At 47.7% G+C, this 18,856-nt stretch overlaps 1 protein-coding gene across 7 annotated transcripts in view; it reads left to right on the top strand.

The window, feature by feature from the left end:
* The window catches only part of Shal (potassium voltage-gated channel protein Shal), a 129,970-nt gene that overhangs the window by 71,924 nt on the left and 39,190 nt on the right, over nucleotides 1–18,856 (top strand). For 5 of the 7 annotated variants that reach the window (XM_025299259.1, XM_025299254.1, XM_025299256.1 and 2 more), the window contains exon 4: nucleotides 303–455. In XM_025299259.1, the coding sequence (XP_025155044.1) occupies nucleotides 303–455 (153 nt within the window). Of the gene's footprint in view, nucleotides 1–302; nucleotides 456–2,429; nucleotides 2,685–17,411; nucleotides 17,463–18,856 lie in introns of all 7 variants that reach the window. The other 2 variants (XR_003112968.1, XM_025299255.1) reach the window with 2 other exon arrangements.

Raw genomic sequence — 18,856 nt, 5'->3', positions numbered from 1 at the left:
TCCAGCTTTTCTCTCTCTCCCATGGGTCTTCTCTTTTCTCCGATCTGTTCTCCGATAGTATTTTTCCTCGAACCTTCCTCACCGTCCCCGCATTTTCGTCCTTCCTCCTGTAATCTCGCGGCCCGACCAGTATCCTCCTCGACGTCATCGTTCACGCGTGAAATCTCCTCAGCATACTTGCCGCACGCATGCTTTCGCTTGCTACCCTCCTCGCACGGCTCCTGCTTCCGTTAGCGCGTCATCCTTGAGAAGCCGACAAAGAAATTTCCGCTGACGAGCACCCCTTCTTCTTCTTTTTCCAGGACCGCGAGTTCGTGGAGATGGAAGTGCCGTACAACGGCGCCCCGAAGAGGCCGGGCTCGCCGTCACCCCTGACCTCCCCTGCGCACAGCACTGCCTCCAGGGGCGGCCTGCTGCATTCCTGCTGCGGGCGCTGCTACCCCCAACGTTACCAGGTACGCGGTCGGCGTATACTCGCCTCGACTACCTCCATAAGCGAGGGCGCGCCCTCGTCCTCCTCCCACTCTCACCAATCGCAGCCCGTTCGGTCGCACTATCAGCAAACCCCGACGGTCGACCCGGCGACCGTGCCGAACGTCGTGTTCAACGTGCCGGGCGACGCCGACCGGCAGCGTCGCCAGGGCGCGAGCTCGTCCAGCCCCTACAACGAGACCAGGGTGTGAGCCGGGGTGAGGACCGTCGAGGCACCCTAAATGAACCGGCGACGATCCTCGAGATCGATATCGCCGGCTGCACACGAGAGACCACGTGACCACGTGCATGTCGCGCACCCCTTGTGGTGATGGTCGCCACAAGGGTTCCTGTTCCAACCCCCCGAATCGTAAACTGTCGATTGGGATCTCGGTTCTTCGAGGACGTCGGCCGTGGCCGCTCGACGTCCTCCCTCGAGATTTTTACGCGTCGCTCCGACGACCCGACGACCAGGTGGTGGACCCCTCGCGACGTTCCGCAACACCCCCGTGCTGCGGCACCGCGACACAGTCTCGAGTTGAGGCGTTGACCGCTTCAGACGTGACGAAAGTATTATTTCTATAAGTTCTTCGACTCTCGAATCGAAGGTGAAGCGAGTCGATCCCCCGCGCGCGCGCGCACGACAGGTGAAAGCCGGACGAGAATGCAGCTCGCGGAGAAGTCGATGAGCGAGATCGATGGGCGACCAGATCACGAGCAAGGCGACGCCTGATGAGGCGTCTTGGATGCGCTCGGACGCGACGCTTTCGTCCGCCCCGGCGCGCTAATAGAAATCGCCCGTTTCCAGCTCGATGAACAGCTCAACGGTCGCGGCTCAAACTGTTTATTCCGATTCTCGGCCGCTCGGGCGGGCTCGTTCATTTCTCTCAGCCGAGGCTCACGGTTCCATCGGATCGCCTTTGGCGACAAAGACTGACTCGCGGTACGTTATCGCGAGCCGGGAGAGCAAGAAGATGGCGCGTGAGAGCGTTTCCGTTCCGCACCGCGTCGTTCGCAGCTCGTGACAGCCGAGAATGTTTAATCATCGCGTTGCGGCCGGCCCCGCCCGCTCGTTCTCTCCTCTCGGTGCTTCGCTCTGCGCCGGTTAACTTCCCGACGGCTAAAGCGTGGATTTAAGGAGATTAATGATATCGGCGGCGGGAACATAATCGTCGCGACGCGGCGCGGCGCGGCGCGGCGCGGCGCGCCCGCTCAGGCGGAATCTTTCGATTCTCGAGATGGGGCTTCGTCCAAAAGGCGAGGAAGTTTGATTACGCGGGTCGAGTGAAATCCGCGAGATTACCTTGCTCGTGGTCGACGGTGGCCGCGCTAAGTGATGAAACCCATAGTCTGTGTTCGGAGGCTCATCGTATTATATCGTAGGCTCTCTCGTTGCTCCATCCCGCTTCGAGATTGGACCTTTGCGCGCTCGTTAAGGCGCCAGTGCCGGCTCTTTACTTTCAACTGCGCCGCGATAATGAGGGTCTCGTTTCGCGCCGTGTCGTTCTCGCGGCTGTAAACGCGTACGTTGAGAGCTTCCGCTAATTTCCCATCGCTGCACGACGGTATTCCTCGAACGCGTGTGGAATACTTTCGCAATGTCGCGCGCGCAATCGCCTCTCTTCTCCTAATTGATCTCGAATATTTCGAGAGTATTTGATAAGAAGAGATATTTCGGCTCTTTTCTTTTCTTTTCTGTTTCTCTCTTTGTTCTTCTTCAGAGAAAAAGGTCCAAGCTCGAAGCTCGAAGCAGGAACGGCGCTCGGATCGGAGAAGTTGAGAGTTGGATTAAGGGAACAGCCGAGGAGAAATTTAATACGTATATATAATCGACCTTGTGCTTTCCCTCGGTGGTTCATCAGCGGATTAAAGCGGAGAAAGGGCGAATTCGAACGATAAACCCCGATTTGTCGAGGAGGATCCAGAGCTTCGATTTATTGTTGTCTATCTCTCTCCAGCACTGCCGCCGAGGGTTCGAATTCTGAATTGGTACTCTCAGAAATCAGGCGATAATCTCGATTCTGATCTCCCCACGAGGTCGCGGCGACTCCAATCGGATCTTGTATCACCGATGTTTCGCTCATTTGGTGCCCGGAGATTTATCGTCGATAATGTCCAGATTGGCAGACCGACCAGGTGTGACGGAATACGGCAAACATCTCGAGATCCGCTACGTTATACAGTTAATGAATTAAATCTCTAGGATTGCTCAGGTACGCATCGGCCAAAGGATTTTCTCGCGTTAATCGCGGCGAACTTAGAGAGAACTCCTCCCGTAGAGAGATAATCATTATTATAGGCGCTGCACAGTGCGAGGACGAAGTTTAAGAGTCATTATTTAGTCACTATTATCTTCTTGCCGAATCTTCTAAATCGATGTCGTAGTCGTCGAAGTAGAGTAATAACGCGAACGCACTGAACTTTCCGCTCCTCCCCTTCCCCTTATGCTTATTCTTGCAGTTATTTCATCGTTGTTATATATTCGCGCGTCGATTGTAATTATCGTTTGATTGATTTTATTCACGAGTGGAGTTGCAGATTGATTTACAATATGGTTTCACGCACGTCATGTTTCTCATCGATATTTATTTTGTGTCTCCGCCTATTGTGTCTCTTTTTTTCTCTCCTTACGAAATAATTCTCTTTTCGAAATGTCTTCTTCTTCTCTCTCCGACGGACGGAGTTTCGGAACTGGAATTATTCGATCGTCGTGCCCTCCTTCACAAAATTCGCCATCCGCTAAAACTTTACCGCCAAGGAAATTACCGCGATCGTAGCGGAGAGTCCCTAGAAAGCGACGTCTGTCATACCGAACTGAAAGCGCGTTTACTCCTCCCGGTGGCCCGCGACTCCTAATTTTCTCGAGAGTATTTTCCTTCCCGACCGGCGCGCGCCGCGCGATACTTGAGTCTTGATCGTCCCGAGCATCATCTCACGAAGATGAATAAAACTACCGCGTATCTGTCCCTCCGCGTTATTTTCTCTTTCATCTGTTTTCGTTTCATCGCTCTGAGTGATGGCTTTCGAGCTAAGCAAATAAAGTCCTCTCGCTGGGATCTCGCTTTTGCGCTGCTCGGAGAAAATCTCGGAGGTGCACGATTATCTGGCGTCTCGATCGGGATCGCGGCGATCTGTGACGCAAGTAGTTGCTTAGAAATCTAATTAATACGCTCGCACACCTTTTCGTATCGATGTAGCAGACGAGTCAATGCGTTTTCCGCATGACAGAAGCCTCCTGAAGCAGACTGTAACGCACATAGTTTCGGTATGATTGCATCGACTAATTGACATAAACTTATTATAATATATACGACAATAGGTGGAAAAAGCGTCATGCCAAATTCTCTTATCGCGAATATTCCATTATCCTTGTGCGAATATTGCGACACGACAATTTCGAACGCATCTACTTGCGCTTACGTTTCATTATTCTTCACTCAAAGCAGACGACAAGTTTCCAGGTTAATTTCCTGGTTGTAAACGATTGTTTTATAAATAGACTGATCGTTGCTTACGTCGGCAAACATGAATCTTGCCCATCGGGATTGATTCGGCACAGATGTTTCTTTTCTGGCTTTTACACGTGTTATAGCAAAGTAGAGGAGTGCGTTGGATACTTTACCGTTAGAGTACTGAAATCCCACTCGCGATAGAGTAGAGGCTAGCTTCGAAGGATTGAGCGTATTTTTCAACTTTCCTGAGACTGACTTTGGTTGAAGGCGCTCTCGCTTTTCGGGTGAAGTCGGGACGAACATTTCAACGAAATCTCTCTGTCTCGCGCCGATGGATACACACCGCGTAATATACGCGATAGTGACAGCCGATAGTCGGGCATAAATCAACACGCGAATCGGTCTTCGATGCTCCGCCGAATTAACGAGGGAAAATGAGAAGTGACGAACGATCCGATTGGCCGACAGATTGAGGACGAAACGTCATCGAAAGCCCGTTTGCAAACGCCTCCGCCTCCGTCTCGGCTTTCACAGCCGCCATTTTTCAACGATCCCACGACGGTGCTTCCACCCTTTTTCTCTGCCCCTTTTTTACTCCCTCTCTCCTGGGCCCGCTGCTAATTGTTGGATAATCCACGGTGGGGCTGTACGAGCGTGCTTTAAATCCTCATTACGCTCGTGAAATACTTGTAATGGCTGTTTCAGGTGAGAACGGCAATTAGGCTATTTACCTTTAACATTTAACATTTAATTTCGAGATCATTAGCCTAATTTTCATCGAAATTGTCTAATTGTTTCGCTTAGTCTTCCTTTGCTCTCGTTTACTTTGAATCTGTGCTTCGTCTCGTTGAATCTTTTGCTTTGATGCTTGACAATTAATTTGCGAAAGATTGCGTAAAAATATCGACCACTCGATGAAATTCAATGATTGCATCGGGAGCTTTCCTCCCGCACAGAAATCGCACAGAATATTTCTCCGCTTCTTCCTTCTTCCTCTTCCTCTTCTACCGCTGCTTCTACTTTTTTCTCCCCTTCTTCTCTGCTTCTTCCGCTAAAGCCAATTATATTTCTCGGTCGTGTTGTAAGTCGACGGAGAGATGCATGATGTCACTCTTGAGAACTTGGCTGTCTTCCGTTGAAAGAATTAGTGGCTTTCATGGAAGTGAAGCGCACGAGTCTTTCTCCTCCACACACCATATCGGAGATCCACGGAGGATCTCGAGATCCATTAGGATACCTTCGCCTTCCACTGATCTAGGACTTAGGAGCCAGATGCTCTCCTTCTCTCTCGATCACATTAACGACGCGCAACCCTTATCTCATCGAACGACAACTTCAGCCTCTCGATCCGCCAGTTTGGCGGATCTTCTTTTCCATTTCGATCGATTTTCTGAAAGTCTCAAAACGATTCGTCAATTTTAATGCTCCGTCTCGATCGTCTTCTGCGTGTCATTACACAGCCAATTTACACATCCCAATTACGTTGTAACAATTACCTCTACCTCTACCTCGAATCGAGACAACAATTTCGAGCAGCCCAGCTCGCTCGATAGTTTAATCTTGTTCTTTGTATGCGACGCAATCCGACTGTTAAATTCCCGCTCTGTCGCTCTGTAAAATCGCATTCGCCAATTTCGAACGCGCGATATGAAATATCCGTCAATCGCGCGTGCGCGATTTAATCGGCCGCGTCAAGAGAGCGTCGCGAGCCGGGAAGGGAACGGCCGGATTATACCGCGCGAAGGGATTGATTGCGCGTCAGTTACGTTAGATCCACAGAGGATCCAGATCCGGCAGAGGATCGATCCGTCTTCCAGAGGAACTATCGACCCTCCCATCATCTCTCGCGGAGCGAGATTCTCTCCTCCGCGCGGCCCCGTGTCCCATGTCTTCCATTTTTAGATTAACTCGACATAACCGCCGCACCGAGTCCCGCCCCGAGCTCGCGCCCGCCCCGTTGTTCTCTCGTCTGATAATCGCTCTTATTAATAACCACCCCTCGCAGCCCCCACGCGCCCCCGTAACTCGATCTATATCTAATCCCCGTTCCATTAAAATCGAACCTACCTCCGTCTAAAGCAAGCACGCCGCGCGCGCGTGCTCGCCGAAAATTCAACCGCCGAAGCCTGGCTTCGGTGTGGCCGATTCACGAGCGAGCAGCCAATCGGCGCGCTGAGATAAATCCAGCTTGTATTTTATTATTCATAGGAATCGTAGCCGCTATTTTTGCGAGCACACGCTGAGGCGTGTAACGTATAACGTATCTGCTCCCGAATCGAAACGCGATCGCGGCGACGGAGCGAGACGGAGAAGACCCCCGCCCTTCCGATCGCAAGCGTTGTTTCGGCGATCGGCGAGCGGGGCGCAAAGAGAAGGGATAAGAAAATAATATACGAGGAAGAGAGAAGGGACGAGAAAGTAATAATACACGAGGAGGATATCTGAGAATTTCAGCTGCGGCGCAATATCGAATTAGAAAGAACGTCTTCGACGCCTCGTCCCGGGGCGTCGATATTTTTACACGTAGCGGTCTCTTTCGCATTGAAGTTCAAGTTTTAACTGTGCAAGTGGCTCTGGTCAATCGCAAAGTTCGGCTCGGTCCACGATGATGGACGATTACGTCGTGCGCACGTAACGATGCCGATAATACCTACGCCTGTCGCGCGCACGATGAATAATTCATCTCGACAATTGGATGCAGCGAAACGAAATTTCGTCGAAAGATCAAACCGAACTTTCAGACTGGCCGTGCGTGAACGGTCACACGGCTTAGTCATCTAGGCTATGCGCGATTCACACTCGCGCTCTATGATATTCGCTTTAACAGCGAGATAGCAGAGTGTCTCTCTCGCGTTTCGATCCGGGAGTCCGACGTCGCGCTCGGGTGATCGCGATCAGAGCTGAAAGTCGCGAATTGGCGATACCGCGGCCGCGGATATTCCTCTCAAGCGTGATCACGTGCGATCGCACGTGCGACACACAGCTAGCTTGGCTCTCCGAGAGAGAGAGAGAGAGAGAGAGAGAGAGAGAGAGAGAGAGAGAGAGAGAGAGAGAGAGAGAGAGAGAGAGAGAGAGAGAGGGAGAGGGAGAGGGAGAGGGAGAGGGAGAGAGAGAGAGAGAGAGAGAGAGAGAGAGAGAGAGAGAGAGAGAGAGAGAGAGAGAGAGAGAGGGAGAGGCGGCGAAAGAAAGGAAGGAAGAACAAAAAGGAGAAAAGGAAAAGAATAATCGCGCGCGAACAATTCCGTGACTTTTCTTCCTCCTGCGCTAACGCGGCGACAACCACGTCGCGAAGAATGGAACGAGGTTTCGACACGCGAGATTGAGTTCCCGAGGTGACGGAAGGTTGATCAATAGGTGCGAGCTTTTCTGCCCTGAGAAAAGGAAACTATAGCTTTAAGACGGACGAAAACACTCTTCCCCCCCCCCCCCCAGTAGGTAGGCTATAACGACGATAACGAACAAGCGCTCGAATTATTACGATTAATTATCGATCGATAGCGATAATCCGAGTCGAGATGTTCGCTCTACGTCGAGCCTGCGCATTTCGTCGAACTTGAAGAACCGCTGGAGAGTCTCCGGTTGTAACACTGTACAGGTTATTGTCTTTTGACGCTGCAAATGATTGCCGTCCTTCGTACAAGTTAAAAAAGGATTATTATTCAAGGATTTTTTTGTCATAATCTGTCATCTCAATGGGCTACGTTGAGTCTCGGTGTTGAGGTTTAACGGAGGATTCGTTTAAGAATTATTTAACACTCGATTGTCCCAGTTGCTTATCTGCATTTAATTTCCAACTTGGTCCAAGACGAAGCGGGACGAAGTAATCACTTGCAGCGTCAAGGTAGGTCGACACAGCATCCCAAAAGCATGTGCAAGATTATATTTCGCGATTCTCCATTGATTCTTCGAGTCCGACGGAATTCGCAGGATCAATATGTCGAGCGAGAATTTCAACTCGGGAAACCGATTAAAAAGCGATGTAGGAGCTCGCGCACGGTGCGAGGTGTACATACGTATATACGATATTCATCGGTCATCAAATTGCGAGTCGCCCCATATCGAAGACTGGCACGCGTCGAATACGACAGAAACGAAGGAGGAAGAGAGGGCAAAGACAAACGAAACAGAAGAAACAGTCTCGCTTTTGGTATTTTCTCTTTGAGGGGATTCGACGTTGATTGCAGCTCTCGAAATTTCTCTGCGCAGCAAGAAAGTGGTAATTTGCGCTCGCAACGCCGACTGCATCGGTTCGTCGGAACATTGAACCAGTTTTTTATATCTGTTCCAGTTATCCAGTCTGCTCGCGAGAATCGGAGTATCATATGTTGCGCGGTAATTTTAGCAGGTAATAAAGCAGAGTTTGGCCGTCCGTGGAGGACATGCAAGAAAATGAGAAATCGTTTCGTTTCGTTTCGCGGTCACGTCTGCAGCAATTAGTTATTTATATATAGTCGTGGAATTTACGAATTTAGTAACGCGTCACTAGGCGAAACGTATAAGAGTTCTCTCGCCGTTGCTTCGAGCACAAGTTCTCTTGTTTTGTGCTAATTATTATTATTGACATATGACATCCGCATGAGATATTTACGAAACTATTGTTTTTTTTATCGTACTTTATTAACATCACTAAAAGTACCGAGAATTTCTCCTTCGATTTTTAATGAATTGAGCTTTCACTCTTTCTCTCCGTGTTGATGGTATCGATCTTCCTTTTTACTATTATCTTGCTGCGAGAAATTTAATAATCAATCGATGAAGTGATCACGTAGCTATTCTTTTGATTTGGAGTAGCACTCGTTTCACGATTTGGCGCACGCCAGTCTGACATAAATAGATCCCCCATATTCACGATCGATTCACGTGGAAATAAGGTCGCGGCCTTTATTTATTTCCCTTTTTATCTGTTCTCATACGGGGATCCGTGACGACGTCATACATTCGTCGTGCAATCGATTCTACGTGGCCATTAAGGGTCGATCGCAGAGCAGCATGCGATCTGTCGGGGAAAAAGAAAAAAAAATTAAAACGCGAAGCGTCGCTGGACGCAACGCGTGCGTCGCATTCAAAGTAGCTTGTCATGTTTCGCGCGAAGCGTTAAATATCGCGTTTCGCAAGATTTCATGAGATAAAACGAGGAAACGGTTTCGTTATTTTGAGAAAATTACATCTCCCCTCGTTGAATCAACATTTCTGCACGGTAGAAGAGCTTGCAGCCGAAACAGAATAAACAAAACTTTATTTCGCATGCAGTTTTACTACAAGCGTCGCGTCGTGACGAATATTTACACTCGCGATTTGTCGCAACTGTTGCGATTTGCGATCGGCCCTTAGCTACGAAATACTTGCCACATTCCAGAGCGGTCTGTTACTTTTCGGATCAAGCGATTACCTTCCCCCGCGTATCGTGGCCTAAAGAGCGACATGGTGAAATCAAATCAACAGAATCAAGGAAATAAAGAAATTGAGATTTTTTAACAAGCTCCTTCATTCCTCGCACACGACTCTTTTTCCAGATACAGAAATCACATTGCTTCACACTGTGAGAACTGCAATTAGAAACTGAACGAGAATGTACATATATGTATATAAACGCGATATACATACAGGGTGCTAAATTTCAAACAACAGGTAAATTTCAAACAATAACAGGTAACAGGCAAAAGATCTTGAAAACTATGAAAAATTAAAAAAAGCTAAAACACGTGTCCCATGATTTCGAAGGGGAAAGAGATTGGCATTATCAGTTTTTTATTTGGAGGGCATTTTCAAGGTCAGTTGAAGGTCAACTTGATTTTTTAAAATAGAAAGCCCAATTTTTTATTATATCTTCTTTGTCTATCAATTAATTTTACACAACTTTTGTCTGAAACATTTTTTTATTTGCTTAATATTTTTTGAAATATTTAAGGAAAACTTGGTAACTTTTTCAACATTTAACTTACGTTATCTCGCTAACTATTTGTCGAAAGAAAAAATAGTATTGGACTTCTTTACTTTATTTACTATCAAGAATGTATTACTATAATAGCGCCCTAACTTTTGTTAATTTAATAATTTTGAAATTTCCAAAGGTCGATAAGTTAGCAAAAGTTAGGGCACTATTATAGCAATATATTCTTGATAATAAATAAAGTAAAAAAGTCTAATACTATTTTTTCTTACGTTAAATGTGGAAAAAGTTACCAAGTTTTCGCGCTAAAATATTTCAAAAAATATTGGGCAAATAAAAAAATGTTTCAGACAAAAGTTGTTAAAATTAATTGGTAGAAAAAAAGATATAATGGAAAATTGGGCTTTCTATTTAAAAAAATTAAGTTGACTTTCAACTGACCCTGAAGATTCTCTCCAAATAAAAAACTGATAATGTCATTCTCTTTCCCCTTCGAAATCATGGAACACGTGTTTTAGCTTTTTTTAATATCTTTGATAGTTTTCGAGATTTTTTACCTGTTACGTTTGAAATTTAGCACCCTATATATATATATATATATATATATATATCGTGACCGTCATTCGTTTCATAACAAAACGCCACAATGTTTCACGATAAAATCCGATCGTAAAAATGCGGCGGCTCCGCCGCGCGCATTTTCGCATTGACTCTCGCGATATTTCACACTGTCGTGTGGCGGGAATAAATTGCCGGCTGTGATATTTATATCCGCGCGGTAAAAAATCTTTTTTCCACTCGTCCTTCCTTTTTCTCATTCGAGACATAAAAATCGAGATCCCGGCCGGCCGGCCGGTCGGGAGTGCCCTTGCGAGAAACGCCGACGTCACCGCGATTATTTACGATTAGCGCGATATTCACAGACGCGGGGAGAAAAAGGGCCGGAAGAAACGGGACATATTCGCGTTCGTAAATTCGCGAAATATCCGACGCGATGCAAGCGACCGTTGATCATTGTTGGCGAAGCGCCGTCGGCTAATGTCAAACGAAAGCGGGACAATTTATAAGCGTTGTTTATATTGGGTGCGGAGGAACCGGAGGGAGAGGGAGGATCGATATAGGGCTAATTACGGCGAGCGATTAGCAGCGCGAAAAAATGGCGGAAAATGTTAGTCGGGCAGCGAGCCAAAAATAAACGTTTGACGAGCGAGAATCGCCGCGGTGTCGCCGTGCGCGCGCGAGCCCGCGCGGGGTTTTTACAAGTCGCTCTAGATAGCCGTGTACGGTCATCCTTGCACAATTATCGACTTCAAGTTTGTACAACAACCCTGACCTTAGGTGGCTCGTGATGCCACGTGATGCGGCAGCGTTTCGCGCGCGTGGAACAGAAAAGTACCTTCGACCGTCTATGTCTCTCTATAGAGCCTCCCCTCGTTTCGTTAAGCGGCATTCACACCGCCGCGTGGTGATCTTCCACATGAAAAGGCAAGGCCCCAACGCGGAAGCCACGTACATCGCTGAAATTATAAGCGATATTACAGGTGCGCCTTCCCCTCTCGTTCGGCAGGGACGGAGAAGAGGCCAATTTGATCTTCCGCGATGAGAAATGTGCGCTCGCTCGCAACGTCGATCAACTATTGAAAACAAAACGAGAAATTGAGACCAGCTAACGCAACGATTAAGGCTCGTTCAGCGACCAGCGGAATTTCGTGCATTAGTGAACAGCGAATTGCTCATTCCGCGCGATGAAGTTGGAATTTCGCGCGACCGATCATTAATTACGGGTCTCTCGGAACTCACGCTTCTCCCTGTCAACTCACCGGCCCGATTTATCACACGTACTTCGCACGTGACGATATTTTCATCCGTCCTGATGAAGCTACCCCCATGCTTAAGTGGAGTAACGGTTAGGCTGGTCGAGCTGGCACTCGCGTCGGCCCAGGGAATGAGACGTATCCCGCACGAACGTATCCGCTCTCTTCGGGAAGCCTTTATTACGGAAACATATTTATAGCTTCGGGTGCGTCACGCGATGCGCGACGCGCGTGTATAATTAGAGACTGGATCTGTATGCAAAAGTAACGAAATTACTTCGGCTATTTATGCATACGTACCGAGAGGAGGGCACGCAATGTCCGACGACGGGGCAACGTGACCCGAGGCAGCGCGTTCGTCGACGACGGGCCACGTGTTTGCAAAATTTACGTTACATTATCGTGTAACGTGTATTTACACCGCCGCTCACATTCGTTATGTATCCGCGGTTGCGTTATTATACGCGTCGTACACACATACACACACGCACGCGCAATCGTACGCGACGAAGTCGCGTAAGAAGGGATTTTTATTTCATTCTCTTCCCCTCCCCTTCGTCGTATATATATATATATATATATATATATATATCTCATCGATGTCGCGCGTCACGTTACGCGTGCAAACGATACGCGAACATGAATTTCGGCGTTCGTCGCGCGGCGCCAACGACAATTTAATCGTCGGCAAGCGACATTTCGGACGAATCTATGCATTCCCCCTCTCTCCGTCTCTCTCCCTCCGCCGATGTCTCGGCGAAACTCGAACGATTAATACGATCTCGCACGATTATTTATACAGTCCGCAATCGCGACTGCATACAAGTCGCGTGCGGCTTGCATATCTGCACGCGGCATGCAGTTTGTACACGATGAATGGTAAGTGGCATACCCACGTTGCACAACGATGATCGATCGGTTGGTACAAGCCGCACGTGACCGCATACAGTGGCAGATACACGCATTACGAATGCACGTCGTATCAGAAACGCGTTCGTGTATACAAGTGAATGATGGACGAATTAATTTTAATCGGGACGACAACGCGGCGCTGAAACTCGGGGATGTAGCCGCGTGTGTCAGCCGGAAAGAACCGCGGGGGGAGGGGGGGGAGACGGCTTGAATTCCCGAGGAAATCGGCCGTCGACGCGGGCGCGGGCGTCGAATGATCCAATCGCGAAGCACGCGAACAATGTAGTCATATTTACATGTTTTTCCGTCCCCTCTTTTTTTTTTTTTTTTTTTTTAACAAGGCGGACATAATTTCGCGAACGTCTTCGACGAGCCCGATTCGTGAAGCTCTCTCGAGATTATACAAAACGCACTTGGCAAGTTTCTCGTAGGTTGTGTACCCAAAGGGCACACACACACACACACACACGCGCGTACACACGCGCGCGTAACCGCGTGGAGTAATTCAGCGGAAATGATCGGAAGCTAGAGATTCGCCGGTTGAACGTCGCGTTATATTAGAGCGGAACCATAAGGTGAGCGCTCGATATTAATTAAACAGCGGTACGACCGCTCCTCCGTCGAGCATCGTCGATTTAATCGCTCGCGGCAAGTCCGGAAGATTCTGAAGGCAGTTTCCGGTCATGCGAGCGCGCCGCGTGAATAATTCATCCCCAACGGGGAATCGTCCGAGCGAAATCCTCTTTCTTTCGTTCCGGGTCGGTCGCGCGAACGGCGCGAAGCGGCGTTCCAATTAGGGCGGAAGCGTTTCGATCGGCCGTCCTCTGCGCTCGTTACGAAAACTCTTGTTGATCTTCTATGTAGACAGAAGCGGTAAGAAGAGACGGAGAGAGGTGAAGGAAAGGACAGGGATAAGGGATACACGGAGAGGAAAGACGACAGAGACGAGACGGCCTCTCGGTAACTCGCGGACTCATTAAGCAGCGTTTTACTTTGGCTCTTTCTCTAATACCCGTCTCGCTGCCGGTTCTCATTGGCTTTCGCTCTTTTTGTTCGTAATCGACGTCGGCTCGCTGGAGAAGCCCGTCGCGCGTAAAATCGCCCGATCGAAAACGATGCCTGCCGTTCTTGCGTTCGTTCCGGATCTCCAACGCCGATCCCGCTGCGCGTCGCTCTATTTCTCCCGGCGCTGCTGCTCGCGTTAAGACTTCTCGCTAATTGAGCGATGCGAAATATGCGCTGGAAGAGAGAAAACGTCAAGTGCGCGCGCACAGGTTGACATGTCAGGCACGTTACTATTTATCGCGCATCGTGACGATCTCGCGATGAATTTTTTTTTTATTACTATCAGATTCGATCGAGTGCTCGTGCGAGACGGAAACGACCGGTTCGTAATCTTTCGTAAAAATCACTCGCCCATTTTCGTGCGACGATTTTATATCTCTAACGGACGTTTTCAATACGGAGCGAGAGAGTGACGCTTTCGCTCCTGCGAAACGTTTGGCTTTTGCGAAAGCCCGTCATCCTGACCCTCACCCTTTAGGTCGCGTTAATCGTCGATATAGTTCCAGCGTTGATCAACTCACGCTATCGTATCCTCCGGCGGCGGCGCACGACGTCGTCGTCGTCGAAACATATCGACCCTGCGGAACGATCGACGTCAGATCGCGCAGCAATAATCCCCGCGAAACGGTGTTCAGCCGCGAGAGACAGGACGTTATTCTTGTTACAAGACATTAACGTAATGCTCCCAATGGTCCTGTGCGCTTAGAGACCATAGCCTGATTAAGCAATCAGCTTGATAATTAATCACATGCACAGTCTGTTAACGGTAAAGCAGCAAGCTGCGTTATATCGCGGCTGCTCGTCTCAAGCGAGCAGACCTCCATCGCGCGACGTAAAACATCGATCCCGCCGGCTGACGATTCCGTAACGGCGACCTGTGTGTGACGGCCGGCTACATCGCACACTTCCGTACATGCGGATAATAACAGGTGGTTCGAAGTAAAACACGCTTTCGATATCGCTCGGGTCTACGCGACTCTTCGTTCGCTCGCGGTATAAATTCAGTATATAATTGGGAGGGTTCCCCTCCTTCTTTTTTCCTTTCCGCAGCCTGCTGGCTGGGCTCACAAAGTGAATCCGCGGCGGTTGCGTCAACGTCGAGACGGTGCGTTCTGAACGGAGAAATCGATCGCTAAGAGAGCTCTGCGAGCAAATATCGATAGTTTGCTCCGTCTGATTCTGATAAACGGGATTACGGAAGTTTAATTGTGAATTTCTCCGCGCTCTCGTCCTTTCTTACGCAATTACAAATTTAATATCACACGCTGCGGCAATTTGGCTTAACGGTATTTAATTTTAAGTTGGAATTTGATCGGCGCGCGACAACGTGTCGAATGCGTATTGCGAAACGAGTCGCGGCCTTGCACCTGGCGCGAACGCTAAACGAGAGCCGAGTAGAAATGACCTAGGAGAAATACCGTCGTTAAATATGTTCCGCTAGTTTCAATGCGACGAACTTTTTTTTCCCTTGGAAAAGAAGACAGCTCCGATTCTCGCCGCCATTCCCAACTTTTCTTCCGCGAGTTTACCGAAGGCGCGGCTTATAAAGGTCTCGATCGATTCCCCGTGTCTTCCAATTATCCGGTCTCGAGCAAATTCTCGTTAGTGCCGATTACTCGCTTGCAATCGACATTGTAGACGGTCATAACCGTGGGTGAGATATGGAGTTATACGGGCTAGACGCGCGTTATTCGCCGGATATGATATTCAGTTGACTCGAAATAAAACCGCGGGTATGCGCATCGTTTTCTTTTTGCGCGGCGCGTTGCCGTTTCTCGTCGAGCAGCCTGTCCTTTGCAACATGACGTAAAGAACCATTGCATTTTTTATGAATGTTGCTTGTCAAAACGCTCGTAGCGTACGACGATTTCAAACTTGACGGACTACGACGCCGGCCGGGGTGTAAGCACACATGTATAAACACACACACACATATATATATAAAGGAGAGCGTGAGATCCGAAAGACGCGGCCGCGAGTCTTTACACGAGCACTTTGCAACGCAAATCAGCTCACGTGCAACATAAGGCGCGATACGTAATCACGCGGGAAGTTGTATACGAGTCTGTAATATGGTTGATTTGTACAAAGTATCAACGTGCCATTACGATCTCAATTGAAGGAGGAACGTTATACGTAATATAGCCGTGCTAAACTGCGCATGATGTCTTTAGAATGGTTCTCGGATTTTTAGGGTGGAGAATTTGTGTGTGTGGGAAGATAGAAGAATTTAGTTACTCTTTTCACTTGTACTGAGAGAGGAAAAAGATTTGAAAAACAAATTTTTATTCGATGGGTAGTCGTAACATGTATATTTCTTATTTTCAAGAGAAAGAGGTTTTTTTTAAACTGAGAATACATATATTTCTTTTTGACAAATTGCTTATTCTATTTAAACGAGAAATTGAGATTTAAATAAATGTGTTATTAGTACTCATCGAATAAGTATGTTTTATTTTCTAGATAATCTTTTCTCGGTGAAAACAATAACGATATTTTACGTCAGGACAAGTCAGGCTTCATTTCAGAAGTTCTTATAATTTTCCAAATGCCACGGTTGCTCTGATCTTTTACAGTAGACTTACGCGACGGACGCGTAAAGAGTTCGCAAATTTCACGTACAATGAATTTTGCGTTATTTTTTTCCTGCGAGAAAAATGTGTGTGACACGCGTCAAAGTGTAATTGAGGATTATGCAGAACATGCCGGTGGCAAAACATTGGCGACACTTTCCAATTTCGAGAAATTTCAAGAGACGCGTAAACTGTGCGATCGCAATTTTTACTTGCTCCAGAAAACACGGAGAAGAAAAGGAAAACATGTCCCAGTCCTTTCGCCACCGATGCCACTGCACGTTGCTATCGCTGAGGAACGTTGGTCTCTTGATTTTACTTCCTTTCATTTCCATTTTTCGCCCAACTATCCGTACGCTATTATTATCTACACACCGTTTATTCTTTTACAATATTTTTTTAATCAGTCTTAGGACTCGAGGGATGACGAAGAAACGAGTTTGCCGAACGCGATGTTAAAGTTACAGGGGTCTCCGCGCGGAGGGCTGGCTGTCATGTTTAATAAGAACCCGAACTTTTGAAGATTCAGGTGTGAAAGTTTCTCACATATAGCGGATATTCTCGAAAGCAGGATCGTTGAGGATGGCCCGAAGCGTGCTGATCCCTCGCGAGAGTTTCTTTCGTTCCCGCGGACACGGGAATTCAATTAAGCCACTCTCGCGAAAGTTCGTCGCGCGCATGCCCGAATACATCATCCGGATCGCGTCTCCGCGGATTGAAGGAAGAATGGAATTCCTTCTTGAAAGTAGAAAAAGTCCGATGCGCGTCGGACCCGACACGGACCGATGCGCGACGTCTGTCTTATGATGCGGCGCCGCGTTGAAACGGTCAAGAAAAGGTAGCGTCATCGCGCATTCGTGCTCGACGATTTTTCTTCTGTCTCTTTTTCTTTTTTTTTATCTCGGGCCTCATTCAATTGACGCGCGATTAATCATAATCCCCGGTCGGTGCGGTCTCATGAAGACGTACGGAACTTAATAGATCTCATCGCGGGAGGGTCGCGTATTAATATTTATCATTTCCCGCTTCCGTTTCGAGCGCATGCGCTCTTTCTCTCTCTCTCTCTCTCTCTCTCTCTCTCTCTCTCTCTCTCTCTCTCTCTCTCTCTCTCTCTCTCTCTCGCAAAAGTCATCACAGCTCTCGCGCCGACGTCGGCAATGACGTCGCGTCGGATTAACTGGCGCATTATGCACGCTATAATGTAACACGAGTTGCTTTTATGAATAATGCATAGCCGAAGGAACAGCGGGAGCCTGTAGTGGAGCACCCACTTCAGATCAGCCAGGCAAGACAAAATTGAATCTTAAGTGTACGTTCTAAAAAGCTCCGTCGATCCACTACTCATCGTCGACCCAGTAACGAGCACACCGCCTCTTTTTTCATCTCCGTAGTCCTCGGCAGACTCTATTACTATTAATTGTTAGCCATTATACGAAAGGTTACAGCATGCTCGATCGAGTGTTTCCCCGACTCGATGCACCGCGCTTCGATCGCGAAACACCGCCGACGAGTCGCGAGTTTATGAGTCACGTCAGTATTCCGGCTCGCGGAACGGCGAGCAACCGCTTCGCGATAATTTGAAAATTCGAGCAACAAACGCGGTAAGGCAAACGTAGACAAATACCGAGACATGTATATCATTTCTCTCTTGTTACTTTAATATTTATTATTTTGTTTATTGCTTTCAATACGAATATTTAGTTTTTCAACATATATATATTTTCTGTTGGAAGTTTAAATATTCAAACTTGTTTCAATGTTCGAACATATATTCCATGTTGAGAATTTAAATATTCGTATTTATTTAAATATTCGAATACATACATACTGTGTTGAAAATCTAAATATTTGTATTTGAAAGCCAGTGCAAAATGAAAATGTGCACAATCAGGTACATATCCAGGCTTTTGTTTGCTACTTTTATTTTATGAGCGAATTTGCCAAGCGGAATGTTCGAATGACGTGAAAAATCGAGCTGCTCATTACGCGCTTCGATAATATTGTCCAAACATATTAATACGCGCATTCGTTGCCCCGTCGTTTTAACGAATGATCCTGATTTCTCGGTTGATACACACACACACACACACGTGTACACACATCTATCACAAGATTAATTAATTTAAGTGCCATCCAATTATAACGAAGCTACGTTGAAATTGCCGTCGGGATGACGGAGAGCGCTGTTAAATCCTCTCGGTCGGAAATACCCGTTCGAGCGTGCCGAATTTCTTCCCCCAACTACGTATCAATTACGTGTTCATTTAATTTATGTGCAACACATGCGAAGCGCGTAATGTACGATTACGCTGCGGATTCATTCATTCTGTCACGCCAGACCGTGCATATAAGCCCCTTGTATGTATACATGTACATATATATACATATATACCGTTCTATATCGAATATCTCTGGCCGTGGAATTGCATGTCCAGTTGCGAAATTGTTATTACTTGTCAACATTCAAGAGCCGTGTTTACATTCACGTGAGCCGTCGCTGCTATATCCCCATCTTCGCTCTCAGCAATTTTACCTGAATTATATTCCACCTACCCCCCTCAGATCCCACCCCCGAGTGTACTTGGAGCACATGACGGACATAACCCGCGCCGACTAAACGGGCCGTGCGTCGCACAGTGGAGCCAGATGACATTCTTTGGTTCAAAATTCTCCAGAGAC

This window comes from Harpegnathos saltator, unplaced genomic scaffold (assembly GCF_003227715.2).
Source record: "Harpegnathos saltator strain DR-91 unplaced genomic scaffold, Hsal_v8.6 scaffold255, whole genome shotgun sequence".
Taxonomy (NCBI): domain Eukaryota; kingdom Metazoa; phylum Arthropoda; class Insecta; order Hymenoptera; family Formicidae; genus Harpegnathos; species Harpegnathos saltator.
Note: the sequence above shows the minus strand (reverse complement) of the source record. Positions and strands in the feature narration are given on the sequence as shown.